The 27,741-nt window shown below is 59.2% G+C and overlaps 1 protein-coding gene across 2 annotated transcripts; it reads right to left on the bottom strand.

The window, feature by feature from the left end:
• On the bottom strand, nt 1-27,068 carry IL6ST (interleukin 6 cytokine family signal transducer). 2 transcript variants are annotated; one of them, XM_070411734.1, is made up of 16 exons: nt 26,877-27,068; nt 17,109-17,263; nt 15,093-15,398; nt 13,836-13,956; nt 12,514-12,680; nt 11,902-12,056; nt 11,357-11,516; nt 10,155-10,237; nt 8,740-8,950; nt 8,088-8,270; nt 7,024-7,125; nt 6,614-6,760; nt 6,206-6,346; nt 4,667-4,763; nt 3,281-3,362; nt 1-2,571 (listed from the first exon to the last, which is right to left on the bottom strand). In XM_070411734.1, the coding sequence occupies exons 2-16, from the start codon at nt 17,170-17,172 to the stop codon at nt 1,873-1,875; spliced, it is 2,718 nt and encodes a 905-aa protein (XP_070267835.1). In that variant the 5' UTR covers nt 17,173-17,263; nt 26,877-27,068; the 3' UTR covers nt 1-1,872. The 2 variants fall into 2 exon arrangements, with proteins under 2 accessions (XP_070267835.1, XP_070267836.1); XM_070411735.1 differs by having other exon boundaries at nt 17,109-17,258.
• Nucleotides 27,069-27,741: the final 673 nt, after the last annotated feature.

The raw sequence follows: 27,741 nt of genomic DNA, 5'->3' as shown, positions 1-27,741 counted from the left end.
TTGGCTGTGACACAGAGTGAACAGGTTTACTGCCTACGTTGGAGTTACAGGCGATATGTGAGTACACTTAGGATACATGTCATTACGTCAACATAAAACAGCTGGTTACGATGAGCACATGCAGCTCCTGCAGAGGAAAAACACGGACAACACGCCAGACCGGCCTGGCTACGAGCCAGTGGGGGCAGCGGGTGTCCTGGGCGGGCGGGGCCGGTGCAGGGGACACAGCACACTGGCCCAGGCACACCACGCCCACTGTTCACACACGCGTGTTGAGACCGAAGGACTTAGACACTGACCTTAACACGCCCCCTTATCTGTGACACCCACGGTGTTGGTGGTCAGCCCTGGACACGTGGAGTCCTCACTCACCACGGCTGTGTTTAAGGGACAGAAACGGGCACCCTGTGGCCTCAAGTGCTTTTCACGCAGCACGAGGCCACCCGCCAACGCACATACCAGTAGCACATGAAAAACACATGAAAAATCATGAATCCAAAAGATGCCACATCTGGCCCAGACCCTGCTGACGTCCGCCTGCACTCTGCCCACGGTCCGGGGAGAGGCTGCTGGGACCAGTGGGAGGGCCAGGCCCGGGTCCGCTGGCTCACGGCGTTGCGGGAACTGGGACCGTCCTGCTTTGGGCTCTCTCTGGATACCTTGCCGTTTAGTGGCTCCATCTTCTCGATTCACAGAAAAGTGCAAAAAGCTTTCGAAGTGACCTCGCCTGGGCAACAGGACGAACATGACTCCCAGAAGCGCCCGGCAGCCGTCACAGGGGCCTTCCGCTCGGGGAGCTCACTGCCTGGCATTGCGGCCGTCGCCTCGTTCACTGGACGGAAGTGCACGGTCTGGGAGTTGGTTCTGAGACCCGCAGAGAAGACGACGGAGGACTACAGACCTTCTTTCTGCATCTCATCGCGCCCCCAGATCGTCCTCACTATCCAGGCAAGACCCTCCCAGCAAAGCTACAACTCCCCCGATAGGGGGCTGGCACTTTTAGCAACATTTCAAACGGAGGCACGTTGGCGTTAACCCCCAAACATGCCTTAGACGTTTACTGCTCCACCTTAGAGGTGACCTTCAGAGGCCTCCCGTTGGGGCGGCTGCTCTCCTCCTCTCCGGTGGCGTGTGAAGCAGCAAAGAGCACGTGCCCCGCCCGCCCCCCCCCCCCCCCCCGTGCCCCATCCCCTGCCAGCCCCCAGGGGGCTCTGCTCTGCGGTGATGGGACCGCAGCCTCTCCCCATCCCGTCCTCGGGGCCAAGGGCACCGCCTGAGCCCGAGACCCGCAAGTGGCTGCGGGCGGCGTGGGCGCAGACAGCCTGGCCCGTCCCTCTGGGCACGGCCGAGTCTGAGACGCTGCAGGAGGCTGTGAGCAGGGACAGGAACGTTCTAAAAACTCATCAGGCGACTGATGACAGAAGGTTCAAAACCTATTTTCAATTTGCAAGTTGAACTCCAGAACCCGCTTCTGCGGCTGCGGCAGCATCAGTCCCGGGGGCGAGTCTGTGCCGTGATCGCACAGGAGCTGGTTCCGGGTCAGAGCACAAACGCCGTCCAGCTGCGCCGCTGGGCGAGCTCTGGGGCCGCGGGGAGGGTGGGACCGCGCCTGACCGTCACCCCCAGCCCTCAGCACAGCGGTGCGTGTCACCGCCTCCGGCGCCCTGGCAGAGGGTCCTGGCGCCCTGAGCCTGCTCCTCGGGCACCGAGGCCGTGGCAGCCCCACGGGGGGCCAGCGTGTAGTGTGTGAGTGGATCAGGGTCTGGAACGGAGGACAGGACACGCTTGTCCACAAGGCGCGTTGTCACCTCAGTGAGTGGGACTCCGTGGATCTGAGGCGCAGACTGGCCATGTCCGCGGCCTGTGGGCGCCTCACTGGGGCACGTAGCCGCCGGGCCGCACCGTCTGCGGGAGGTAGCTCTTCGGCAGCCCCTCGTCAAGGTCGAGCGCGGCCTCCACCCCACCCGTCTCCAACCTCTCCGGCCCCTGGGCCCCTGGACCAAAGGCGTCTGCCGCAGGGACCTCCTGGAATGCCTGCAGCTGCCCAGACCCCGGCTGCCCGGGTCCAACAGGGTCCTCGCCGGCCGGGGTGCCCGGCTGCGGCCTTCCTGCTGGGCCGTGGGGGCCCGCCTCGGGCTGGCTGCAGCTCTGCTGGAAGTACTGCTGTCGGGGCAGCGGGTCCGTGCCGTCTCCCGGCGGCAGCTCGTCGGGCCGCTCCTCGCAGTCGAGCAGGGGCTGCGTGGACTCGGAGCGCGAGAAGACCTGCACGGAGGGCACCTGGTGGCGGTAGCCGCTGTGCACCACGGTGGAGTACTGCACGGCGCTCGCGGCGCTCTGAGCGGACGCCGCCTCGGCCTCGTCGCCGCTGGACAGGCTCTGCCGCGAGGACATGCACGAGGAGCCGCCGATGCCGCTGCTGTGGCCGCCCGTGCTCAGCTTCTCCTTCCGGAACAGGTCCAGGGCCTTGAGCTCCTCCGGGAGCGGCTTCTTGTCGCTCGCCTCGATCTCCACCACGCTCAGGTCCGTGAGCGCGCCGTCCGAGAACATCTGGTCTTTGGAGTTGAAGTTATGCTGAAGGGGGGGGGGGGGATGGATTGTCACTACGACCCGTCACTCAGGAACTGCAGGCACACGCGAGGGCGGAGCCAGCCTGCGTCTCTGAGCGCCCGTGGCTGGCGGAGGTGACACCGCTCCGCCACCAGCCACGAGCGCCCGGATCCAGCTACGGGGACATTCTCCGTGGGCCCCGGCTGCGCCTCGTCAGAGCCCAGCCCACGCTGCTGGCACAGCAGCACTCGCTCTCCATGCCCGGACGGGGCGGCCCAGGGCCAACGGGACAGAGAAACTAGAAACGCCCAGAAAAAACAAACTCAAAGGGCTCAGGTTCCACAGAACACGCACCACACGTCAGCCTGTTAACTCGGAGTCCAGGAGGGGAGGCAGCGCATACAGACCCTCCCTTCAGGGAGGTTCCCGGGATCCAGGAGGAAACCGCCCGTCAGCGCGGGAACGCGCCGGCTGCGCAGGCCGATGGGGACACGAGGCTGAATGCCCGCCCGCGGGGCGGTGCCGACACCTGTAAGCTTCGCGCTGCAGTACAAGGCGGCTTGTGGCCGACACCCACGTGTCAGCATGAATGTGCTCCAGGGGTAACGGCATCACGTGAAACGCTGGTTACGATTCTCATTCGTGTGCTATTCTGGCTCCACTTACTTTTGGATCCACCTGGTTAGCTCTAGGCTGACCCCACAAACGTGCCCTCACTTGCCCTCTGTCTTACCCGGGGCGGCGTGTGCGGCGACCACTGAGCGATGTGGCTCTTGGACGGGTCGGGGACGTTGGGCCAGATGTGCTTCTTAATCCTGGAGGGAAGGAGACACGGCTGGGGAGGGGCCACGGGCAGCACACGAGGGGGTCCCTGAGCCCAGGCACACTCCCCCCAACAGCACCCGCCGAACCCAAAGCCGCTGAGCAAGGCCTGCAGCCGCTGAGCAGCACCACGTGACGGGAGGACCGCCGCCCTGTCGTGACGCAAGGCCGCCAACAAGCTAAGCCGGTCAGCGACGTTCCACCGGGAAAACCTCAGGCCAATCCTGCACCGAGACCACGGCCGAGCGTCGCCAGGTCACAACGGGCGGCAGCTCAGCCCCTCCCGATGGCAGCAGAGAAAACCGCTCAACTTCCCACTGTCAGACAACAGACGCAGTTTCAGCTGGGCACCAGGAAAGGAACAAAGAGGAACAGAACTGAGCCGAAACCAGTTTGGTTCAGTGGCTAGAGCGTCAGCCTGTGGACTGAAAGGTCCCAGGTTCGATTCCGGTCAAGGGCGTGTACCTGAGTTGCGGGCACATCCCCAGTAGGAGGTGTGCAGGAGGCAGCTGATCGATGTTTCTAGCTCTCTATCTCTCTCCCTTCCTCTCTGTTAAAAAAATCAATAAAATACATTTAAAAAAAACCCAAAAAACTGAAAATACCTAACTAAGGAGATCCCATCATCACAGGCCTCCTCAGGTGCGTTTCCCTCTACAGGCCCTGCCAGGTCAGAGCCAGCTCTGCAGGGAGCGGTCGCGTGAGGGAAGGGACCTCCAGGCTGCCTCCCCGCACAACCAGGAAGTGTGGGCGGAGGGCTCCACCTCGGCCCACAGACCAGCCACGAGCCGCCTGACACACTCCTCTCGCCCCATCTGCACAAAAAGCAAGTTCTCCCCAAGAGAGAACCTCAGCCCGAGGGCGACCCCTGTCAATCCCACCAGACGTGTAAAAAGGAGGCAACCCCCCTCCCCCAGGAACCCGCCCATAAGGGGGTCACACGCCCACCAACCCCACTGCCCCCGGACGAGCAAGCAGGTCCCTGAGCCTGGAGAACGGGTGACAGTTTCCGATAAAGTTAGACGTGCACCTGCCACACCACCCGGCGACCCTCCTTGCTAACGTAACACGTGACGCCAAGACGCGCTTCACGAGCAGAACACATCGCTCACAGCGGCCACCATCTAAGGAACCCTGGAGCTTCCGCCACAGTGTGTGGGCTGACGCGGACGGACTGTGCCCAGGACACTGTTCCGCAGTGAGAAGGCGTGAGTCGCAGCAGCGCTGGCCCTCAGGACGCCGCGGGGGGAGAGCCGTCAGACACGCTGCCAGGAGCAGGTGCGCACGGGGTACTCACAGGTCCCGCTTGTTGAAGCAGAGCAGCACGCCCAGCAGCGTGAGCAGCAGGAACGCCAGGCACACGGGCACCACGATGGCCTCGATCTCGCCCTGGGCTGGAGGGGACGGGAGAGGAGACAGGGCTCAGCGATGCCGAGGAGACACGCTTCCCGCCACCCGGGCTGCGCACGCAGACCCGCTCCACAGCCCGACAGACCGCCCTGCACAGCTGGGGGCGTCGGCATCCTTACAGCACAGGCCCTGAACGGAGGTGGTGCCTGATCAGACAGCCCTACTGTGCGTGACCAGATGCAGGTAAACGCGCCCCTATGTGCATGGGGAACCAGGTACGCGGGGGATGCACTGCATGGTGACACTCGCTGAGGCCTGGAAGTGCCCCAATATCTCTGTGAGGTGCCTGGACTATTGGGAAAGATGAACACCATCCCATTGTTCCAGCCTTTCCACACTTCACGGCTGTTTCCCCATCCCTGTGGCCCATCCCAGCCACGCCGCTCACAGCAGGCGGCCGTGACAGCGCTCACATGCTGGCGGGAGGTGGTGGGAGGCGGACAGGGAACCGGGCGGGAGGCAGCGAGGGGGAGGCGGACAAGGAGGTGCAGGGCTACCTGGGCAACAAAGGGGTGAGAGCCGTGGTCGGCAAACTGTGGCTCGAGAGCCACATGCGGCTCTTCCACAAAATACCATGTGCGGGCGCACGTACAGTGCGATTGACACTTAGTGGCCCATGCGCAGAAGTCGGTTTTCGGCCTGGGCGAGTCCATTTTGAAGAAGTGGCGTTAGAAGAAATGGGGGGTGTCGGTCAGGCCTCGGGATACACAGGGCGGGGGGGTGGGGGGCGGCGCCAAATATCAACAGTACTTAGACTATACATATAGGTAGGTTAATAACAATGTACCTACCTATATAGTTTAAGTTTTAAAAATTTGGCTCTCAAAAGAAATTTCAATTTCAATCATCGTACTGTTGATATTTGGCTCTGCTGACTAATGAGTTTGCCGACCACTGGGTTAGAAGAACCAAGGGAAGAGGCATTTTTGAGGACAGAGAGGCCACGGGAGTCAGACTGAGAAGTAGGAAGATCGGGAAAGACAGAGGCACAAAGACCAGACCACAAAGGCTCCTGAGCGACAGCCAGGCTTCAGCCTGGGCAGGAAGGGGCGTCCGTGAAGCTGGGTTGCAGGGGTGAGTGGGGCCCGCAGGGGCAGACCAGGCCCCCAGCACTGGCCATAAAAGCAGGGACAGCAGACAGACCCCCCACGATCCGCCAGCGAAGAAACGAGCCACTGAGGAAGGCAGCCAGCTTTGGGGTGTTTTTAGGGTCCAGGTGAAACCAGTCAGAAACAGTTAATAAAACAAAGAAGGTCAGGAAAACCATTTCCTATCGTTTAAAGAAACAACTAAAACAGATCATAGCATAAATGTCTACTTTCTGAACCTCATTCCTATGAACCCAAAGATGGACTTTTAACAAGATTCCAGCACAGACAGCCCTTCAGGCGGATGAGACAGAAAGGGAGAGGCTGTCGCTCCTCACCGAACTTGGGGGTGGTGAAGGTGAACTCGGGGCCGTCCTTGCCGCCCTCGTCCGTGTAGGCCGCCATGCGCACCATGTAGAGCGTGTCGCTCGTCAGCGAGGACAGCGTGTACTCCGTGTGGGAGGAGTCCACGTTCACGGCTGGAAGAAACCGACAGGTCAGTCAGCTGCTCGGGCCTCTGCTCCCCGCCTACATCCGACAGGGGAAGTATCAACAGGAACGGAGTTATTTTACCCAAAACAACGTTCCTAGCTGAGGCGACAGGCGCGGAGGCAGCCCTGGGCAGCCTGCGTCTGTGCGGAGGGCCCGCCCCCGGGGAGGGGCGGCAGGAGGAGGAGAGACCTAATCGGCAGAGCCAGGGCCGGACGGGAGGAAGGGGTGGGTCCCGGGGAACTGGCGGCTGTTACCGGTCTCGTTTCCCAGGCTGGTTTTATAGAAGATGGTGTAGTTCCTGATGAAGCCGTTCTGCACGTCGACAGGGAGCTGTTCCCACTCCAGGACGGCTTCGTTCTTCCCCACCTTCTTCGTCCGCACGATAGGGCCCTTGGAAGGCGCTGGAAAGAGGACGGTCATTTGCTAACTGGACGCCATTAGGCTTTAGTGACACTTCATCACAGCTCCCTGGACAGCTGAGCCAGCCCGACGGGAAGGCCTGCAGCGGCTCTGCTCACACCTTCCGGGCAGGGATGGGGGTTTACGGGCTTGCTTCAGGGACGGATGGGGAGGGGGGGGGGGGGGATGGATGGGGCGGGGGGGACGGACAGGGAGCTTACAGGCTTGCTTCAGGGCCGGACTGGGGGCCGGACGGGGGACTTACGGGCTTGCTTCAGGTACGCCCTCACGGCCTCGGGGCTCCCCGGCCCGTCGCTGTACACCGGGGTGACCGTGATTAGGTAGCAGGTGCTCTCTGCCAGGCTCCCTGGAGAGAAGGAAGCAGGCGCTGTTTCTCTCACAAGGAGAGTGTCTGACTCCACTACTCATGTCACATCATAGCTGCACGGGCCTCTCTAAACCTGGGAGCAGGGAGCAGGGAGCACACACTTGGGAGCAGGGAGCACACACCAGGTACAGGGAGCAGGGAGCACACACCCGGGAGCAGGGAGCACACACGTGGGAGCAGGGAGCAGGGAGCACACACCAGGTACAGGGAGCACACACCAGGTACAGGAAGCACACACCAGGTGCAGGGAGCACACACCAGGTACAGGGAGCAGGGAGCACACACCCGGGAGCAGGGAGCACACACCCGGGAGCAGGGAACACACACCTGGGAGCAGGGAGCAGGGAGCACACACGTGGGAGCAGGGAGCACACACCTGGGAGCAGGGAACACACACCTAGGAGCAGGGAGCAGGGAGCACACACCAGGTACAGGGAGCAGGGAGCACACACCTGGGAGCAGGTACAGGGAGCACACACCTGGGAGCAGGGAGCACACACCAGGTACAGGGAGCAGGGAGCACACACCTGGGAGCAGGGAGCACACACCTGGGAGCAGGGAGCAGGGAGCACACACCAGGTACAGGGAGCAGGGAGCACACACCTGGGAGCAGGGAGCAGGGAGCACACACCAGGTACAGGGAGCAGGGAGCACACAGGTGGGAGCAGGGAGCAGGGAGCACACACCAGGTGCAGGGAGCACACACCCGGGAGCAGCAGGGCCAGGCCGCCTTGGCTTCTCTCTGCCTTACAGCCCTGGGGGGACCATCTGTGACTGAGTGGCTCTGGGGACGGCAGGAGGCCGTCTGCCCTCTGCCCACCGTGCGGTCCAGAGGCTGAGTGCACCTAGTTAACGGACGCCGCCTGGAGCTGAGCACTGGCCGCCCCCAGGGCCACCCTCTCGGGCAGAGCAGGTAGGAGCCGGGCTGAGGTCCGAGGTACCTCTGAGGTGGGTGCGGTGCACGGCGCCGTCCTCCTGCTGCCAGTCGGGGACGCAGGGCGCCTTGTCCGACAGCACGCACCACTCCAGGACATACTTGCTCACGGGCTCGCGGGGGGCGGTCCACTCCACCCACAGCCGGTTGTCTTTGGGAAACGCTTTCAGATCCCTTACAGGGCGAGTAGCTTCAAAACACAAGGTGAACACCACGTTGATAAGTGGACATTTAAAGACTTAAAATATTAGTATTTTACATTCATTTCCAGAACCATGCAATCTATCTTGCTATCCTTTCTGTAGCATATAACATCAACATGCCTTTCCATGAACAAAAGCACTTCATTATCATTTACATGCACTCTATTAAATGCTTCCTTTCCCAAATTCTTCAGATGTTCTGTGTAGGTCAGTGATAATGTTTCTTCTTCGAAAGCTACCAATAAACAGTACGTTTAAGAAGTATGCACCTCAGGTCCCCAGAACCTTAAAGTGACATTAAAGAACGAGGGAGGCACATAACCAGCGCCTGCCTGACCGAGCAGGTGGCCACGATGGAGCGCGAGCAGCGCCGCCGTGAGGGTGGTCAGAGTGCGTCCGTCCTCACAGGCGGCCCCACCGAGCCCTCCCTCAGGAGCCAGGCCCTCGGACACCGACCTGGGAAGTCAGAGGCAGGGATGGTGAGCACAGCGGCGTCGGACGTGCCCACCAGGTTCCTGGCTGTCAGGGCTGCTTTATAGCGATCGTTGGTGAGGTTCACGGTCAGCTTCGTGTTGTTGACTGTGTAGTTTTGTGAATGTGATTTCCATCTCGTGAGAGTCACTGTGTAATCCAAGATTTTCCCATTGGCTTCAAACGGAGGCAGGGTCTGTAACAGACACTTCATGTTAGAGTGTGTTCCCTGCAGGGTCTGTAACAGACACTCCATGTTAGAGCGTGTTCCCTGCAGGGTCTGTAACAGACACTCCATGTCAGAGTGTGTTCCCTGCAGGGTCTGTAACAGACACTCCATGTTAGAGCATGTTCCCTGCAGGGTCTGTAAGACACTTCATGTTAGAGTGTTTTCCCTGCAGGGTCTGTAACAGACACTCCATGTTAGACCGTGTTCCCTGCAGGGTCTGTAACAGACACTCCATGTTAGAGCGTGTTCCCTGCAGGGTCTGTAACAGACACTCCATGTTAGAGCATGTTCCCTGCAGGGTCTGTAAGACACTTCATGTTAGAGTGTTTTCCCTGCAGGGTAACAGACACTCCATGTTAGAGCATGTTCCCTGCAGGGTCTGTAAGACACTTCATGTTAGAGCGTTTTCCCTGCAGGGTCTGTAACAGACACTCCATGTTAGAGCGTGTTCCCTGCAGGGTCTGTAACAGACACTCCATGTTAGAGCGTGTTCCCTGCAGGGTCTGTAACAGACACTCCATGTTAGAGCATGTTCCCTGCAGGGTCTATAACACACACTCCATGTTAGAGTGTGTTCTCTGCAGGGTCTGTAACAGATACTTCATGTTAGAGTGTGTTCTCTGAAGCCAGACCAGAGCTGACTCCCTGTGTGCTGACCTGCCAGCAGGCTCGACCTCAGTGCTCACCGATGGGCCCGGCCTCCACGGCGTGCTCACGGTGGGGGGCAGGAGCACCGCACACGGGCCGAGGAGGTGGGAGGGCAGCTGCGGGGCCAGTTTAACATTACGTCCCAGTATTTTTCTCCGCCTTTTCTGGTATGATCCTCTCACGTACGTGTATGGAGCACACAACCATTTTATCTCCATTACTGGCGTGCACTCTGATCACACAGACCTTTCCTCATGATTTCCTGGGCACCCGGGAGTCGACCAGACTCGGTCCCTGTCCCCACAGCCCCCTCCCCACCCTTTCCCCGCCCAGCCACGCCGAGGCTTTTGCTACGGCCCGTGCCTGCCCTTGTGCAGCAAATGCGAATCGTGGGCTTCCGCGTGCTGAGCTGATTCAACGCGCTGCTGATAGTCAGATGAACGAACATGTGCGTTAAAGCCCCACTCGTCTGTCACCGACGACGCACTTCCACAGGAGCTGGAGAACACAGACGGGTGCTCACCTTCCACAGGAGCCGCACGGACCTGTAGCCGTGAGCAGGGGACGGCTCCACCTTATACCAGAAGCTCGGTGCCTTGGACGGTCCTGAAGGAATGACATGCACCTAGTAAATGTTTTTATTGTAACAGAAGCAAAGCCTGGAGGTTACTCCCTCACGTTGTCCTAACACCCTCACCCTCAGCCACGCCCCTCCCTTACACGTGGCCCATCTGGCCGTGAGCTGGGGGAGAGGGCGGGGGGGAGGGGTAGGACCTGAGGAGTCAGATACATGGAGGCTCCTGTAATCTCAGGACCGTGAGGCCACAGGCAGCCCTGGGCAGTCACCAGGGCATCCCAGGTCTTACTGCTAAAAACAGCCCTGAAAACCCCATTTAAGTCTCCTTTCACATGTGCTTAAGGCCTCACGTACACACGTGAGACTGTGAAACCAGTCAGAACAGATGGACCCAGTGTAGTTCATTCCCCGTATCTGGGGGTGATTCGTGCAGTAAGATGTAACACAAATGAATTCACGAGACTGTGTGACAGTCACCAACCAGGTGAAAAAGCATTTACAGAACCAAGTGTCAACACTAGTGGTCAGGCTGTAAAGTCGCTGGAGACGGCCCGATTCAGAAACATTTTATGCTACCAGGGGATCCGGGCTGTCAGCAGAACCTGACAGAGGCTCTGAGTCAAGTCTAAGCGGTGCTGTGCGGACCAAACCCAGAGAGAAGGCCGCCCAGGCTGGGGAGCTGCCTGGCAGGTCCACGGAGGTCAACCCACAAGCAGAGCAGCAGAGTGGGGAGCTGACACCCTCAGGGCCATGTCTGGGCTAGAAACGTCTCCCTGCACAAAGCAACCGGAGGCTTCAGTCCCAGGCTCCTGGCTCCTGGCTCCGGGGTCTAGAGCTCTGGACGAAGCACACATGCTGTTGCCCAGGAAGTCTCATGCCAGGACGGCTCCTGCAGCTGCGGAGGGTGTGGTCGGGGACACCTCTGTACCTGCTGCCCACTCCCCCCACAGCTGCTTCTCACGGCAGCGCGGACACCATGCCCGGGGGTTGACTTAGGCTATCAACACGCACACTACAGCTTACAGCTCAACGTCCCTGAAAGTAAAAGTGTCTGAATAAAATGGTCGCTAAGCAGGCAAGGAGGCCTCGGTCACTCAGCCCAGCAGGGCTCCCACGGCCAGGACAGCACGCCCGCGCAGGTCACTCACGGTCCTCGTACGTGGTCCCCCGCGCCTCTTCGCTCCAGTCGCTCCAGAAGCCCTGGCCGTCCTCCTTCATGCAGCGCACCCGGAACACGTACTCCGTGAAGGGCCGCAGGTCCTGGACCGTGAAGGAGTAGCGGGTGGACGCTGTGTCTTCAAGAGGAATCTGAAAGCAGAGCAGCCAGCTGACAAAACCCCATGGCACTCAGTCTTCAGAAACAGACTAACACGCTAACTCCAGCTCTGGAGAGAGACAAACCCAAGTCAAAAAGCTTTTCACAGCAGCAGAGTCCGCAGGTTTGGGAAGCACAGACACGTCTACTCTGAGCCCTTCCTGCCTCGGTGGGCAAATTTAGAAAGAATGACAGCAGCCAGCACAGCAGCCGGGCGCGAACGAATCAGAATTACACCTCTCTTTCTGTCAGATCGGCAAAAACAGCAACCGGTCTGGGTGTGCCTCGGAACTGGAGTCATTAGCGCACGTGCCAGGAGACAACGGGAGACGGCGGAGGGAGGTCCCGAGAGGCTGTGGCCACAGGCGAGGCCGGTACCTGGCTCCAGGCCGCGGTGCCCCGGGCCCGGTACTGGATGTCGTACTTCAGGCCGATGAACTTGTCGATGCTGGAGTTGACCCAGGTCAGCTTCAAGATGCTGGACAGCTCCTCCGAGTTGCTGACCGACACGTTGCTCGGAGGAACGGGCTTCACTGGAGAATGAAATAAACACTCGTGTCCATCAGCTTCTCTGCAAACTCACACCCTCCCTCCTGCTCTCACCCGGTCACCACGTCCCAATCAGCACAGGAGAGAAAGGAGCAGCTTCTACACTTGTCACTGAGGACATTTATTCTATCTTTTCAGGCTCAGATGTCGGAGAACAATTAAATACGTATAACATACAGAACTTCTAAAAAGAATAAAGCCGGGCCGGACGCACACTGTGGCTACCACCTGGGAGATGCCTGGAAAGTGGACAGACACCAGGAGGTGACAGTCCCTGTGAAACCAGCGGGGACTGAGCGGGGACGACGGGCACCGAGCTTTGTCCACGTCGTGTTTAATGTTGTCGACAACATGAACCAACAACACAGGTGCTTGTTTCTACGCTGACCGAGACCTAGAACTCCCTTAGTCGTAAACCACGGCGAGTGCGGCGGAGGCTACCTATATTCACGGGGTCGAAGTTGATGTGCTCGGACGTGACCTCGCCCAGGGCATTCTGCGCCTCCACCCAGACCTCCGTGTTGACGAAGTACACGGGCAGGTACTCCACGGTGCACTCGGTGGGGCTGCCGCGCTTCGTCTTACAGTCAGGAAACTTGTCCGTGGCCCTAAATACAAAAACGGGAGAATCAGGCATCAAGGAGAACTGAAAACACGAGCGTGAAAAGGTGGCTTGAAGGGTTTCGTGAGACCCAGGTTATGACAGCGCAGAACACAAAGTTGATTCCAACACGTGTGAAATAAACCAACTGCTGAAAAACAGACTTTCCTAAAAACTAACCTGCTGTTCGTCAAAACACGTTTGATCTGTATCTTAAACACAAAATTATCCTCGAACTTCTGCTGCAGGAGCGTTCCGTCCAGTGTGCTACCCTCAGCCCGGGCCCTCCCCACGGCTCCTCCCATGCTGGGGGCTCAGTGCCACTCCTCTCCTCCCCCGGCACAGTCCTCCCAGCAGGCACAGTCCTCCCGGCGGGCACAGTCCTCCTGGCGGGCACAGCCCTCCCGGCAAGCACAGTCCTCCCGGCGGGCACAGCCCTCCCGGCGGGCACAGTCCTCCCGGCCGGGCCGGCACAGCCCTCCCAGCGGGCACAGCCCTCCCGGCCGGGGGCCTCCTGCGCAGGGAGCACGGGGAGGGGCGGGACAGGACTCGTGTCACCCAGCAGTGCCGGCCCCGCCAGTCAGGCCAGGTGACCGCTCTCGGACCTCTATCACCAGAGGAAGTTTCAGGTGGTTGTTCCGCCTTCACTCACATGTTTACATGAGGCATCAATTAAGAGCATGTCTACATACACGTTCTCTTTCAAAATAAAAAGGATAAACCCAAACTGAGGAGACTGAACACTAACTGAAAATGCGATGACAGCGTTCAAGTGTTTTCAATTATATTTGGGTGCAACAGTGGCACGTAGTTAGTTTTTTTTAAGTGTCCTTATCTTTTAGAAAAGTGACTAGAATACTTATGGATGAGATGACATGACGCCTGAGATTCCTCTCAGACCAGCTTGCGGGGGGGGGGGGGGGGGGGGGGGGGGTAGGGGGGGACACAAAATACAAGCCGTGAGCTGACCATCACTGAGGCCAGACCATGGCACACAGGGATTCAGCATCCTCTTCTTCCCACTTTTATGTTTCAGATGTTCAACATTTCAGGTTAAATAAAATGTTTTAAATTTGCAGTTAATGTCACTACCCGACAAAATAAAACCCCAGCACCGGGTCAGCGCGGTACATTCAGGACACAAGGAACGCCAACGACTTGCCATTCAGATTTGAGGGTGAAGTTTGTCTCCAGATACGTCTCCCGCCCCGGGTCCCACCGACAGGTCATTCTCTTCCCTTCGTTCACGATGCAACTCAAGTTCTTGGGTTTTTCTGGGGGCACTAAAGGGGACAAGGGAGAACTTTCAAAAAGCTTTACATCCACAAACATGCAATTCATGTCCTGCCCAACAAGTTTACAGCCTCAACTACGTAGGAGAAAGTGCCCACGCAAAAGTGTGGACATAGCAAGAGACTGGTGCCCGAAAAATTAATTCCTTTCTATTTAAACGCAGACTTCTTTCTAGATAGTAACACAGCTTTTCTATCATAACCATCAGTGACTAGTGTGTTCATATTCAGTTTCACACCGAACCAACGTTCACTTATGACTAAATGACAGCATCCTCCACTCAGTGCCGTGTACAGAGGGGCGTCTGCATATTAGTCAGAGGAAACTAAGTGGAAACCGTGATTCATCTCTGTACTCTTCCTGCTGCCGTTCTGATCTCTGCGGGGAGCAGAGGACACGGCAGCACAGCTCGGGGTGACAGCTCTGGTCCTGGCTCGGTCCTGCCCGTTTATCTGCTTTTTTTTTTTTTTTCCCTTTTTAAAAATAATTTATTAGAGAATATAGCCCAGCCAGTCTCTACCGGGAGCCGGTCCATCCTTGCTGCTTGACACAGTCGCTGCAGGGAAGAAACATCTGCACAGCATATGTTCCAAGGGACCTGGCGTCTATGGCATACTGTTCTTAATATGTTTGCTCCCCTTCTTGGCGCCATGTGTTTTAACCAAGGTCCCTCCCTGAGAAAGGCTGTTTCCCCAGGTGGGGATCTTTCCCTCCCGCTTATCTGCTTTGACACAAAAAGACTTTCTCCCGCATTTACACCCCTTCTCGGGGCTGCTCAGCGCGAGTTTCCTTAGAGATTAAGGCACCAAATAACTGCAAGTGACTCTGATCAATTCACAGATTTCAGTCCAACAATTTTTTTGGGGGGAGGGGCGTCTCATGTCAAAAGACTTTTCTATAAAACGGACAGATCCTTGGCTTTCACGGAAAAGGTACAACTCTGTTTCTTAGGTTTGTCTGCATATTAGAGGTGAAACTGTAGTTCCACTTCTAAGCTTATTTTTAAAAACAAATGTGTCCAAAAGCCACTGGCCCGGCGAGTCCCTGCAGCTCCTGGAGAGGACACACGACACTGAAGACGCAATTCACAGTCACAGCCGAGCCTGGAAGGGACTCGGGGACTTACGGCCGGAAACGATGCTGATCCCATACACGTTCTGATCGATCTGCCCGAACGAGTGGATGTTGCAGGTGAGCTGGGTGTTTAACAGGGAGAAGTCTGGGAAGGTGACGCTCGACGCCGTGCTGTTGATGACAGTGTACTGCTCGCGAGGCACTGTCACGTGGTTTGTCTTCCAGAAGATGTGGTCAGCGGTGACGTGTAAATAATCCATACATTTCTCCGTGAGCACACAGACCGCAGTGAAATTAGAACCAAGCTGCACAACCGGAGACTCAGGGTCGATATAGCCGCAAACATCCAGAAGTTCCCCTGGAAAGAACAGAGGAACGTGGGCGTGGACTGCGTTTTACTGGCCGTGGCCTGGCCTGTTGCACGTGCCTCCCGCAGGCCCCAGCGCGGGCGGCGTCGGTCCCTCGAACCCTCCAGCTGGTGAAACTGCGCCTGTGGGGACTGAGCCGCCCTGTGACCTGGGCCAGCCCTGCTCCCTAACCCACACTTCACTCCCGAGGAAACCCCTCCGAACGCTTCCTTGAAATTAAGGGAACAGCAAAGATAAGGTTAATTTAGAGAATTAAAGAACAAGATGTAACCAAAGAGTTGACGATTTTCTCCACACAGAACAGGAGAAAAACGAGAAACGGGCAAGTGTTCAAGCTTTCAGAGAGAAACACGGGCTCATTAGAACGAGCCCGTCCCACCTCAGCCCCGTTCTCACAGGCCGCCAGCTCCTGCAGACGGAACTGCAGAAGCGACTTCATTTAAAAGGGCACTGACACCGCAAGCTGGGTGCCCGAGGGGGACGGGAATGTGGGCTGGAACACGCAGCAGCAGCATTAGAGGGAACACGAGGGAACCCGGCCTCCGGCTGGTCAGGTTCGAACGGGTGAAGGCTGAGCTGGCTGCTGAGTCGGGGTCGGAGGGGCGAGCGGTCCTTCCAGGGCAGCCGCCCTCCTCCCACCTCAGGTCTGCGGTGCCTACGCCTGCCCTGCTGCCCCGTGTGCCATGTGACCTCAAGGCCGGGCCATGAAAACATACAACTTCCAACCAAGCGCTCCTCTCCTCCTGGCCGCCCTGGAGCCCAGCCGGAGGCAAGGTGCCAAGGCCCATGGAGAGACGTGTGGGTGCCCTGGCGACAGCCCCGCCAAGGCCTCGCCCGCAGCATCAGGCAGAGCCTTTGCACGGGGAGGCCCCAGGAATCGTGTGAAGGCGAACCTGGCTGGGCCTGGCTGTCCTGACCCACACAAACCACCAGAAAGAACCGTTTCTGTCCTTTTAGGCCACGAAGTCTTGGAGTAATTTGTGAGGCAGCAACATTTTACTTTATGTTATTATTTTTATTTCAGAGGGGAAGGGAGAGAGAGAGAGAGAGAGAGAGAGAGGGAAACATCAATGATGAGAGCGAGTCACTGATCACTGCCTCCTGCACGCCCCTTCTGGGATCAGCCCACAGCCCGGGCCTCGAACGTGACCTCCTTGCTCTGAGGCCCAGCTCCCTCTGTGGGGAAGGACAGTGGGGCTCCCCCACCCCCGTCTGGCGCGGATGGCTAACTTTTGTTCTGCACTATGTTCCATGAGACAAGTTCAACGATTACACGCCTGGACATCACGGTCATGTCAAACATTAACGGTTTGTAAACACTTGTCCCTGACTCTGCACTGCTTCCCTGTGGACGGGCGGCGGCCAGCGGCCAGCGCGCAGACAGGCACTGCTGTGGCCGTGGAGGCTCTGCGCCCAGTGACCCTCCCGGCGCCAGTCCCCCCGCTGCCCAGTGGCCTCACATCAGGCGAAGCGCTGACAGCCAGCAGGTCTCCTGGTCCTTTATTTAAAACACAACCTCCCTTCCCCACCGACAGCCATGGTCACTAAGCTACACAGCATCCCACTTCTCACCATCACTGAGACAACCTTCTCTCAGCATCGACTTCAGAGAGAATGAGTGTGGAGCCGGCGCTGTCACTGTATCCTACGGATGGAACAAGCGGACCCTGGGGCGGGAGGGAGGCCCCGAGGAACCTTACCCAGGCACGTGGCGGTGAGGAGCAGCAGCAGGGTGGGCAGCGTCTGCGTCCGCAGGGCCGACATCTTGCGGGGACGAGTCTGCAGGAGGTACAGGAACGTCACGGCTCACACTTCCCTTCGTGGCATTTCCAGCGGCTCCGCTCCGGAGGCTGCTCTACAGAAAGGGGTGCGTTCTCAGGGGTGCGAACGGAGCCAGTCTCCCGAGGGCTTCTGTGCATCCCACGCGGTTACGGCCACATCAATGCTGCACCAGCCCGGCCAGTGTGGCTCAGAGGGTGAGCACTGACCCCGGCTCCCAGAGGTTACCTGTTCGCTTCCCGGTCAGGGCACAGGCCTGGGCTGCAGGCTCGATCCCCAGTGGGGGGCCTGCAGGGGCAGCCGATTCCTGATGCTTCTCTCTCATCAATGTTTCTAACTCTCTCTCTCCCTTACTCTCCCCCTAAAAAATCAGTAAGAATATATTTAAAAATACAACTGGAAACAGTTTCACTTTAAGGGGAATGAGAGGGCGCTGTTTCTTTAGTGAGCCCTGAGATGGAGCACTCAGACAGACAAGTGTCTGCAGGGCAAAACGCACCAAACCACCTCCAGTCACTGCACCATGGGGAAGAGTCTAGCTCACAGCATGACCAACAACAACACCCCTGACGCACGAAGAATGGCAACAAACCACTGAAAATCCCCACACGCAGGGAAAAACCGGCCGGTGAGCTGAAGAGGCAACTCACAGAAAGGACACACAAGTCACTCAAACAGGCGAGATGACACTTGACCCGTCACAGCGGGAGAGACCAGCGACCCCTCAGGATGCTCTGGAGAGCAGCTCTCGGCCCTGCACCAGCAGAGCTCAGCGCGAGACCCCGACTGCCAGGCCCAGCACCGCCCCCCGGGAGGGAGCGAGGGCCCTCCCAGCCCACCCGAGGCTCCTGCGCTTCCCTCCCTGCAGGCGCTGTGCCCGGGCACTGAGTGGCTGCGATGAGATCAGCCGCAGGCCCTTCCACACCGGCCGGTCTCACGACACAGGAGGAGGCAGGAGCACACTGGGCACCGCCCACCGAGGGCACAGCCGGGCGCGCGGTCGGGTCAGAGGGCGTCTGGGGGGAGGACTGGGCGCGTCCTGGGCTGCGGGCATGTTCTGTGTCGCACTGATGGTGGTGAAAGTCACGAGCTGCACACTTGCGGCGCGCGGACGTGTGAGTGGCCCTCAGTGAAAGTGGTGAGCCAACGACGACGCAGGCCCGACACCACCCTCCCCTCGTGTGGGTGAGACGGACCTGAGTGGCGCCAGGGCACGGGGACGGTGACTCAGCCTCGCAGGGCCACCGGGCCGCTGGCACCGCCTTCCCACAGCCGGACGAACGTCACGGTTTGTTACTCAAAACACCACCTGCCCGACAAGGGGACGGGCAGCCAAGAGCAGTTCAGCGGCACCGACCACGGCTGGAGCACAGACGCCTGAGCCTGACGCTTCGACTTCTCGAATTTCACCCGACAGATGTGAGCAAACAACACACGGACCAGTTTCTCACGACAGCGCTGCTTTCACAGGGAGAGACTGGAGCGACCGGAAGTCCTGCAGGGGCCCCGTGAAGTCACGGCACACCCAGCCCAGGGCACACGCAGCCACAGGAAAGGGCCTTCACACACAGGCGTGTCAGCGCTCACAACACACGAAGTCACGGCAGACCCGGCCCAGGGCAGACTCGGCCCAGGGCAGACATTCTCTCCCAATGAAACGATGCCTCTGGCCTCAGCTCCCCAGCGCTGCGTCCACAGGAGGAGCGCTCTGGCCATCGCACCCGCCATGCAACGGGCCTCCCTCGCACAAAACTACTCGACCACGAGTGGCTCTGACCGCCAGGTGAAGGCAGAGGCCATTTCCCTCCACCTGGTTCCGTCCTTCCTCCCCATGGGAACCAGTCCCACAGGAGAAACCCCACCTCACACGTGTTCCTGGAATCGCAGGACATGTGAGCAGGTGGCCAGGCGTCCTACCCCCCCTCCCTTCCCCCAGTGCTGTCCCTGCGACAGAGGGGCTCCCTGGAGCTGCGGGGACGGTGGCCTTCCTGTGGGTGGGCGCTCTTCCAAAAGGACCGCGGGTGCTGCAGAGCCACCACGCTCCCCTGAGCAGCGACATGCTCTCCACTTCTGAATGGACGGCCATCGGGATGTGAGGGGACGAAGGGACAGCTCTCAGCAACGTGACGCCACCGTCCATTCCGACAGGGGGACACGCAGCACCCTAACACGTTCCCGGGGAGAGTGCACCCACTGCGTGCGTTGGGACCTGCTGTACAGGGACGAGCGGCCAGGACTCTGCTCATTTCTCCTGTGTGCACCCTGGGATGGCGAATGTCCATCTGGAATGGCCATGAGCGCCCCTCTCCGCCTCCCATGCAGGTCGTCTCTGTAATTATAACCACGGCTGGCGGCACACGCGGCTCCGAGACCCGCTCGCTCTCGGAAGCTGCTCTGAAGCTGAAGCTGCCCCCTGACGCCCCGGACAGGTCTGCGCCCAGCACTCGGTGGCCCAGGCCCCGCGGTGGGAGCTGGAGACACAGCACCTCGGAAAGGACTTAACACATAAGAAACTACATTTATAACAAGGATGTGCTAAAGAGGCAAAGGAAATACATATTTTTAAATTTTCAAATAAAAATAAATTGAAAAACGTCAAGTGAAAATCCTCTATATTCCCACCAAGATTACAACCGAGTAATTTCGTGGATAATCTTGCAAATTTTTCTTTTTTTTTTACTTTTCAGTTCTGCGTCGCTGCAGCTGTTTTGGTCTGGGAGGAAAACACCAAACAACATAAAAAATCCACCCCCCTCCCACCCCTGCCCTGCGGCTCCACCAGCTCCTTCTCTACCTGAGTCCGTCTTGTCTTGTTTATTCACTCACTTCCTTACATTCCACACGCAAGGGCGAGCCGACCGTCTTTTTCTCACTTCACTGGGCATCATGCCCTCCAGGCCCATCTCTGCTGTCACAACGGCAGCTCTCACCCCTGTTCATCGCTGAGCCACACGCCCTGTCTACATCCCGCACCTTCTCAGCCATCGCTACTGACAGGCACCGTGGCGGCCGCTCCCAGGTCTTGGCTTTTGTAAGTAACGCTGCCCTGAACCCAGGGGGCCTGTACGAGCATCTTGTAAATTTCCTCTGTGCATAACTTCATGTTACGGAAACACGTACTTTCTTATTTTACAAAGACGGGATCACGACCATGTTCTGTAACTTGCTTTCTTCACTAAACACTACCTATTGGGCTTTCTAAGTCAATAAATGAGTATTAATTCCTGACAGCCTTTGTTCAAACTCACTTCTCACCCAGGTCTTCCCTGACCAGCCTGTGCTGCCCACCCCCCCTCCCCTAGCCCTCAGCACCGCATAATACGCGGGCGGGCAGGTCCCATAAAGGGCCAGACAGCACACAATTCAGGCTCCGAGGGCCTCCCCGCTCCTGCGACCAGTCCCTCGGGCCCTGCAGTGCTCACGGTGTACACACATGGACATGGCTGGTTCCAACAAGACTTCATTTGCCAACACTCACTTGAACTAGTTCACAGGCCTACACGTAAAGCCTAAAACCTCGGGCGAGGAAACAGGAGAAAACCTCTGAGGAGCTGGTTCGGCAAAGACTCTTAGACACGGCGGGTAAGTCAGCCTTCGTTAAAATGAAAGCTGCTGCTCTTTAAAACACTGGTGAGAGAATACGACCGGCCACAGCCTGGGAGGAAATACTTACAAGTCAATTTCCCAATAAAGACCTATTCCAGAATGTATTTTTAAAACTAGGAAAACATAACGAGAACATAAACCTCATTAAAAGGTGAGCAAAACATTTGAACAGACACATCACCGAAGGAGGAAATGGCTAAACAAACAAGTACCAGGTCCTTGGCGATTCCACCCCAGGTTCTTTCCCAGAGAAACGAAAGCTACATCCCAGCAAAGACGTGGGCCTGGTCACACTACAGTCTATTGTGCACCGATGCACCATGGCCCTGCTCACAGCAGGGAAGCCGGCTCGTTCACGCAGCAAACACACAAAGTGCTCCCCATGCTGGTACGATTCCGGATCTGGGAATAGAGAGGGAACCAAGCGTCTTGACGCATCACCTCTCGCAGCCCCATGTCCAATCAGGGCCCGGCCTGGGTGCTGGGGTGAGGAGTTCATCGTAAAGCGCTTAGACCCCTCCCGGCTCAGAGCGCACACTCGGGGGACAGCCCCTCCCCGTGCGGCCACCGAGCACTTGCTGCTGCTGCTGCAGAGCATTTCCCGGAAACCGCGGTCAACTTCCTATTGGAAGGCCAGGGTTCAAGGGAGATGCTGGGAGTTGTCGATCATTCAACACAGTTCTGGGGGCAGCTTAATAAAAAAAAAATAGTAAGCAAATAAATAAGATAAAAACGGGAAAATAAAAACTTGCAGGTGATAGGATCATCTATCAAGAAAAAGACTAAGAATCCAATGCCAGGCTATAAGGACTAGTGCAAGTTTAATCTAATCGCTGAAGAAAAGATCATAAAAACACAGCTTTCCTAGACATCGATAATGAGCAATCAAAATGTAACAGAAAAACCCCTATTCACAGCAGCACCCAAGCCTCTAACGTGCCGAGAAAAAGCCTGGCCAGACCACACGACAATTCCGTGACGAACGCCATGAACCTCCTGCGCCCCCCCGAGGGCCCTCCGTGTCAGGGGGTGGGAGGGACATATGGAGCAGGACAGCCTTCTCCCCAGTTTCCAGTTCAGGCAACGAGGCCCGAACCCAAGCTGCAGAGTGGCTGCGGGATTTCACAGACCAACGAAGATTTCATAGCAAACGTTAGAGAACAGCCAAAAGCCAGCTCTCAGAAAGAACCAACCTCTTTGCTGACGCGAGGCCCCATCCATTAAGACACACTGCAGTGCTACAGGGAGCAAGCCATGGCGCGGGCACAGACACAGCCAGCCCTCGTGGTGTAAACCGCCAAGTCCAGAAGCAGACTCGGGGTTTGGGACAGGCCTCCCCCCAGCGGGCCACTCTGGCCTGTGAATGATGTGAGCGAAGACTGCAGGGTCACGATCAATGGCTCCCCCCGCCAAGGAAGCCGCACCTGGGGCCTTGCCCACGCAAGAGTTACTCCCGGAAATACAGTTTTAAGGACGAGACACAGAGCATCTGCTCTTCTCGTCCTGCAATGACCTCCCCACCCCCCCCCAAGCCCCAAGATGACCTCAGCTCAGACGCCAAATGTACCCCATCTTCCCTTTCTGTCTCTGAACCTCTATGAGTGTGAGGGCCTGACTCCCATGCAGTGGGTTCCTCCCAGACGCCGAGTACAGGGCAAACGTAGGTCCACACTGTCCACACGGAGAACAGCGCACTAATTAACAACTATCAGCACAAGAAGGAACTGTTCCACTACTCACAACCGTAAACCTACTCTGCCCCACCCTGCAGATGTGGTATCTTTGTTGTTGTTGTTAACCCTCACCCGAGGATATTTTCCCACTGATTTTTAGGGAGCGTGGGAGAGAGAGGGAAAGACAGAGAGAAGCATTGATGTGAGAGAAACACATCAACTGGTTGCCTCCTGCACGCGCCCTGACCATGGCGCTGGCCCGGGAGAAGCCTGCAACCGAGGTACGTGGTGCCCTTGACAGGAATGAAACCCGGGACCATTTGGTCCACAGGCCAACGCTCTACCCACTGAGCACACCGGCCAGGGCCATATCTAATTTTTAGAAAAGCATCTCATATCCCTGGGGGAATAAAGAACTAGTAGTATTGGGACAACTGACTCCACCAGCAAAATAATGACAATAATAACAAAAATAATACAGAGCCCACTTCATCCCAGACACAGACACTCCAGATGGATCAAGGCCCTGCCTGCGAAAGCACAACTGCAAGCGTGTGGGCAGGAAATGCAGAGCACGCCCGGGTCCTCGCAGAGAGAGAAGAAGGCCTTTCACAAATATCGTCGTCAAAGCCAAATGACAGCTCTTCCCTGAAGAAGTTCAAAGTTCGGAGGGTAGCATATGCCCTGGGCGCTACAGACGCCCAGAGAACACCCAGTTCAGACCCAGCCCAGGGAAGCCCCGCTGTGAAACGAGCCCAGGGTTTCATTGTGCAGAAAGGAACAGGCTCCTGCCCTGCAGCTTTAAGACGAGAACCCAGACTAGTTCCACACGATCCACGGCCAATGACCCGCCTTGATTCCCACCGAGCCCACGGGACAGACGCGGACGGAGGAAGACACGCCGTCGCAGGGCCGCATGGCGAGTTTCGAAGCCTCTCCCGTGGTGGCCGACTGCTTCTGGAACCCTCGGTTTCCATGTAACCACAGCGTGTGGTTGGCTTCTGCCCTTTATCTCCTTTTTAGCGGAAAATCTCTGTGATGTTTTATCTCCTGGCTCTGTGTGAACCCAGAGTGTCTGGCATCGACTATATTTATAAACACCAACTTCTCTGAAGACCTGCAACATCAGCTATGACCCTCGGGCAAAATAACGTCAACAATTCTGGATGGGACCTCTGTCCCAAATTCCAGTTCTGCGTCAGCGCCTTGAGCATCCCGTCTCTGAGGCCAATAAATGCACCAGGTCTGAAGACAATACCCACAGACACATGGTCACGCACACCCACATACACAGACATGCACACGCCTTCCTTTAAGGTCACAGCTCTTATCTTTCCGTCTGAAAAGACACTCGCCTTCGAGAACTGCCCAAGCCAAGGGGCCCAGGCTGCCACTGGCCTGTCCGTTACCTTTTAGCTTTTCTGTTACAAACCTGCTCTGGCCTCCATCCATCTGGAAGGCCTGTCTTGTCTCTTTCTACCCTCATCCTGACCGAACTGATTTATGAGCACAACCATGTGTGCCCCTGCCCCTTGCTTCCAGCCCCTTCCTCCCTCCAAACCATTCTGAACGTTTCTGGTAGATAAAGTTCTCTAAACGCTACTTTCAAGCTGCCGCTCTTTCCCCAAAAGCTTTTTAAAGGGTGAGTAAGGCCAAATGTTTCAGCCACTTAAGAACCTAAAAATTTGGCTGCAGTGTGCCGGTCCCAGCTACCTTCTTTGGCATTTCAAGTCGACGCTTAACAACCCTGCTCTCAGCTCAGACGATCTCCCAGAGAAGCTGCAAGCCTCTGGCTTCCACTCCCATCAGGCGGGATGCTCTGCAAAGCCAGTCGCAAACCAAATACGTCCGTTCTTCATGCTACTTGCCATTCACAACTCGGTCCTGCCTCCTATCATTCCTACCGGCCACCCCTGCAGAGCTGCGCCCAGGCCGAGCCCACTGCGAGCCTTTCTCAACACTTACTTAGGGTTTGTGCTTCCGCACAAACTCCCCGCCTCTACCATCTGTCCTTGGACCTGCTTCGCAGTGTTTATAACTCAGAACTTCCCCCCACGCTCGTGACATCTGTGCCCCCGTGGACCTGAACAACAGCTTCCTAGTCAGAGTCCCAGTGCTGGGCGGCAGTGCCTTGTTTTAGGCGCTGAGGCCCACAGACCGTGAGGAGCGGGTTCTGGAAGGCCTTCTGTGTGGCCACATGGCTCTAGTCCCTGTCACGCGTGTGCACCTGTGAGGAGGCAGCACAGGCCGTGGTGAGGAGCAGGAGTCTGCAGCCAGGCCGTGCGGGTGTAAACTCGGGGTCACCGTGCCTTAGCCACGTGCACTGCAAGTTCGTCACCTGGGACACGCCTGGCCCTTTCCACACTGGCTCCACTCGCAACGGCCCCCTCGTCTTCCCTGCATCCAGGTCCGACCAGGCGCAAGGCCGACCTCTAGGAAACCCGCTGACCCTTCCAAGGCTTAGCCGGTCACTCCCTGTGTTTCATGAGGACGGCCTGCACCCTAGCACGGTCAGGCTGTCAGCCACCTCCTGGCGGCTCTTGCAGGGTCCAGGGCAGCGCCAGCCTCCTGAGCTCCCGTGGCCACAGGAAGTGCGCAGTCTCCGTGGCGTGGAACAGTAAAGCTCGGAGAACTCCCCCCTGAGCAGACGGCCTCTGCCCTCAGGGGCACAGAGACGCCAGGACTCTCCCAGCTGCTCCAGGAGCCAAGCAGCAAGTGCTGCGGCGGGAGCCGTGACTCCCACTGGAAGAGGCTCCCCCCGGGAAGAACGTACGCACCCCACTGCAGGACAGCGCTACTGACAACAGCAAGATCTGGACACAGCGCGTGCCCACCAGGGACGAGCGGGTAAACGCTGTGGTGGACGTGCTCCACGGATACCACGCGGCAGCAGAAAGGGAGCTCTCACCCTGCAGGACAGCAGGAGGGACCTGGAGGGTCATGCTCTGGACGAGCCAGTGGGAGAAAGACAAGTATCCACCATCTCACTCACATGTGGGATCGAGTGAACACGATAAACCGAGGAACAAGACAGATCCAGAGACATGGGCGCGTGGAACAGCCTGCGAATCTCAGAGGGAAGGGGTGGGCGCGGGAGAAAAGATCAACCAATGACCTTCCACGCGTACATGCCCAGCCATGGACATGCCCAGCCATGGACGGACAGCAGAGCAGAGAGGGCCTGGGGAGGGGAGGGAGTGGGGAGGAGGAGGTCAGTGGGGGGGAGGGGGCACCTGTAATACGTTCAACAATGAAGATAAACTTAAAAAAAAAGAGAGCGAGGCTCTGAAACGGCTGGAGGGAAAACACTCCACACGCTGAGCCCCTCCAGCTCCCATGCAGGCGGCAGCGGGCCCTGCAGGAGCCCCTGGGCACCGCCAAGCGCCCCCGCGAGTCCGGGGCAGAGATGGTCCCGGGCAGAGACGGGCCCGGAGCCAGAGGGCAGACGCCCTTGGGAAACTTAAAATAAGTGGAAAACACTGTGATTCACACCTGAAAACGACAACAGGAAGGCCGTTGCCATGGCACAGGGCACGAGTCCAGTCCGAGGGCAGCGCTGCTGACCCTCTTCTAAGTGACGGATGAGAACCGGGCCGGGACCGGGACGGTCCAGGTCCCTGCAAACCAGGTGCTGCCTCCCACCTCCCCGCCCTCCCTTCCCGCTCCCTCCGCTCGCGCTCGAGACGGGCTCACACCTCCCGCCGAAGCCGGCCCGGGAGGCAGACTCCCCCCATCCGCAGCGGCCAGGCCCCGCTCCCCACACTGCCCCGGCCTGCGCTGGGCCAGGCTAAGCCCGCGCCGGGACTCGGGCCCCCCCGCCCCGCCCCTGCTCCCCAAGCCCCGGCCCCGGCGTGTTGACAGCGCCGGCGCCCAGCGTCCCGGGGAGTCGCGCTGCATCCCCAGTCGGTTCCCACCCGCGCGGCCGCGGGAGCCGGGACCCCGCAGACAACAGCGGCCCGTCTCCGCCTCCGCTCGGGACGGAAGCTTTGGGCCCAGGACGGACCGCGGCGCGGGACCCGGGACCGACCCGCCGGAACCCACACGCAGGGCCCCACGGCCACCCCCGGGCCGGGCAGGGGAGGAGCGAGGGCCCGGCCTGAAGGGAGGGAGCGCGGGGGCCGCAGGGAGTCAGGGGTGAGTGTTGGTGAGTGTGTGTTTGGTGAGTGTGAGTGTGAGTGAGTGTGAGCGCCGGGGCGGCCGCGGCCGGGGCGCAGGAGGGCGCTGGCGCTGGGATCGGGGACGAGGCCGCGGCCCCCGTCGGGAAGCGGGGCCGGGGCGGGGGACGCGGTTTCCGGCCGGGACGGGGCTCGGGCCGCCGGGGGGACGCCGCCCTCCGGACCCCGCCGCCCGCCCGCCGGGCCCAGGCCGCCCGCCCCGCCCCCGCGCGCCCCGCCCGCCCCCGGGCCTCACCTCGGGCCTCGCTCTCGGCTCCGCGGCCCCGTCCCCGTCCCCAGGCCCGTCGGCCTCGGTTCGCTGCGCGCGCGTCCCGCTCGCCGGCCCGTCCGCCGTCCGCCGTCCTCCGCTCGCCGGCCCGTCCGCCGCCCTGTCCGCGGCCCCGTCCTCCGTCCGCCGTCCTCCCCGCAGGCGCGGCACGCGGCCCTCCTCCCGGCGGCCTCCTCCCGGCCCCGCCCCTCTCGCCCCGCCCCGCGCGCGGATTGGTCGCCGGGGGCCCGGCGCGTCCTGCCATTGGCCGACGGCCGCGCACGGCGAGGGGCGGGGCCTGGCGGCCGGATTCCCGTAACGCGGCTCCCGGGTCCCGGATTCCGGGGTCGCCCGTGGGCCGGGAGCGCAGGGTCCGCCTCCCGCCCCCGCGGTGCCGAGCGGGGCTGCGCGTGGAGCGAGTGGGAGCGCAGAGCCCGCCCGCCGCCCGCCGCCTCCCTGCTCGCCGCCCGCGGGGACCGGCCGCGAGGACTGGGGGCTCCGCGGGGACCGGGACGCGACTCCCCGGGGAACGCGGAGGGCTCGGCGCCCGGAGGCGGAGACCGCGGGTGGCGGCCCCCGCGGCCTCGGGCCGGGCCTGGGAGACCAGCCACGTTCCTGCTGCTACCGGCGAGGGGGTGGGTGGGCAGGGGCGCGGCTGGGCTCTCGGGCTGTGCCCCCCAATCGGTGTCCCAACCCGAACCCGGAGCAAAGCCAGGCTCCTGCCCGCCCTCCTGCCCGCCCGCGGGGAAGCGGACCTGCAGAGCCACTTTGCTGTGTGTGTGTGTGAGTGTCTGTGTGCAAGTGTCTGTGTGCATGTGAGTGTGTGTGCATGTGAGTGTGTGCGAGTGTGTGT

The sequence above is a fragment of the Myotis yumanensis genome, unplaced genomic scaffold, assembly GCF_028538775.1.
Source record: "Myotis yumanensis isolate MYYU_CA2020_CCGP unplaced genomic scaffold, mMyoYum1.0.hap1 SCAF_4, whole genome shotgun sequence".
In the NCBI taxonomy this organism is placed as follows: Eukaryota; Metazoa; Chordata; class Mammalia; order Chiroptera; family Vespertilionidae; genus Myotis; species Myotis yumanensis.
This window is presented reverse-complemented; position numbering and strand designations above follow the sequence as displayed.

Bases quoted from the DNA above. Each gene is read 5' to 3' on its own strand.
- IL6ST (XM_070411734.1), bottom strand. From the start codon at position 17,172: ATGTCGGCCCTGCGGACGCAGACGCTGCCCACCCTGCTGCTGCTCCTC. The intron at 13,957-15,092 runs GTAAGTCCCCGA...TGTCCCCTTTAG, and splicing joins GATCAGCATCGTTTCCGGCC to TGCCCCCAGAAAAACCCAAG. The intron at 8,271-8,739 runs GTCGGTGTCCGA...TGTGTTTTGAAG, and splicing joins CCCTGCCTCTGACTTCCCAG to CTACTCGCCCTGTAAGGGAT.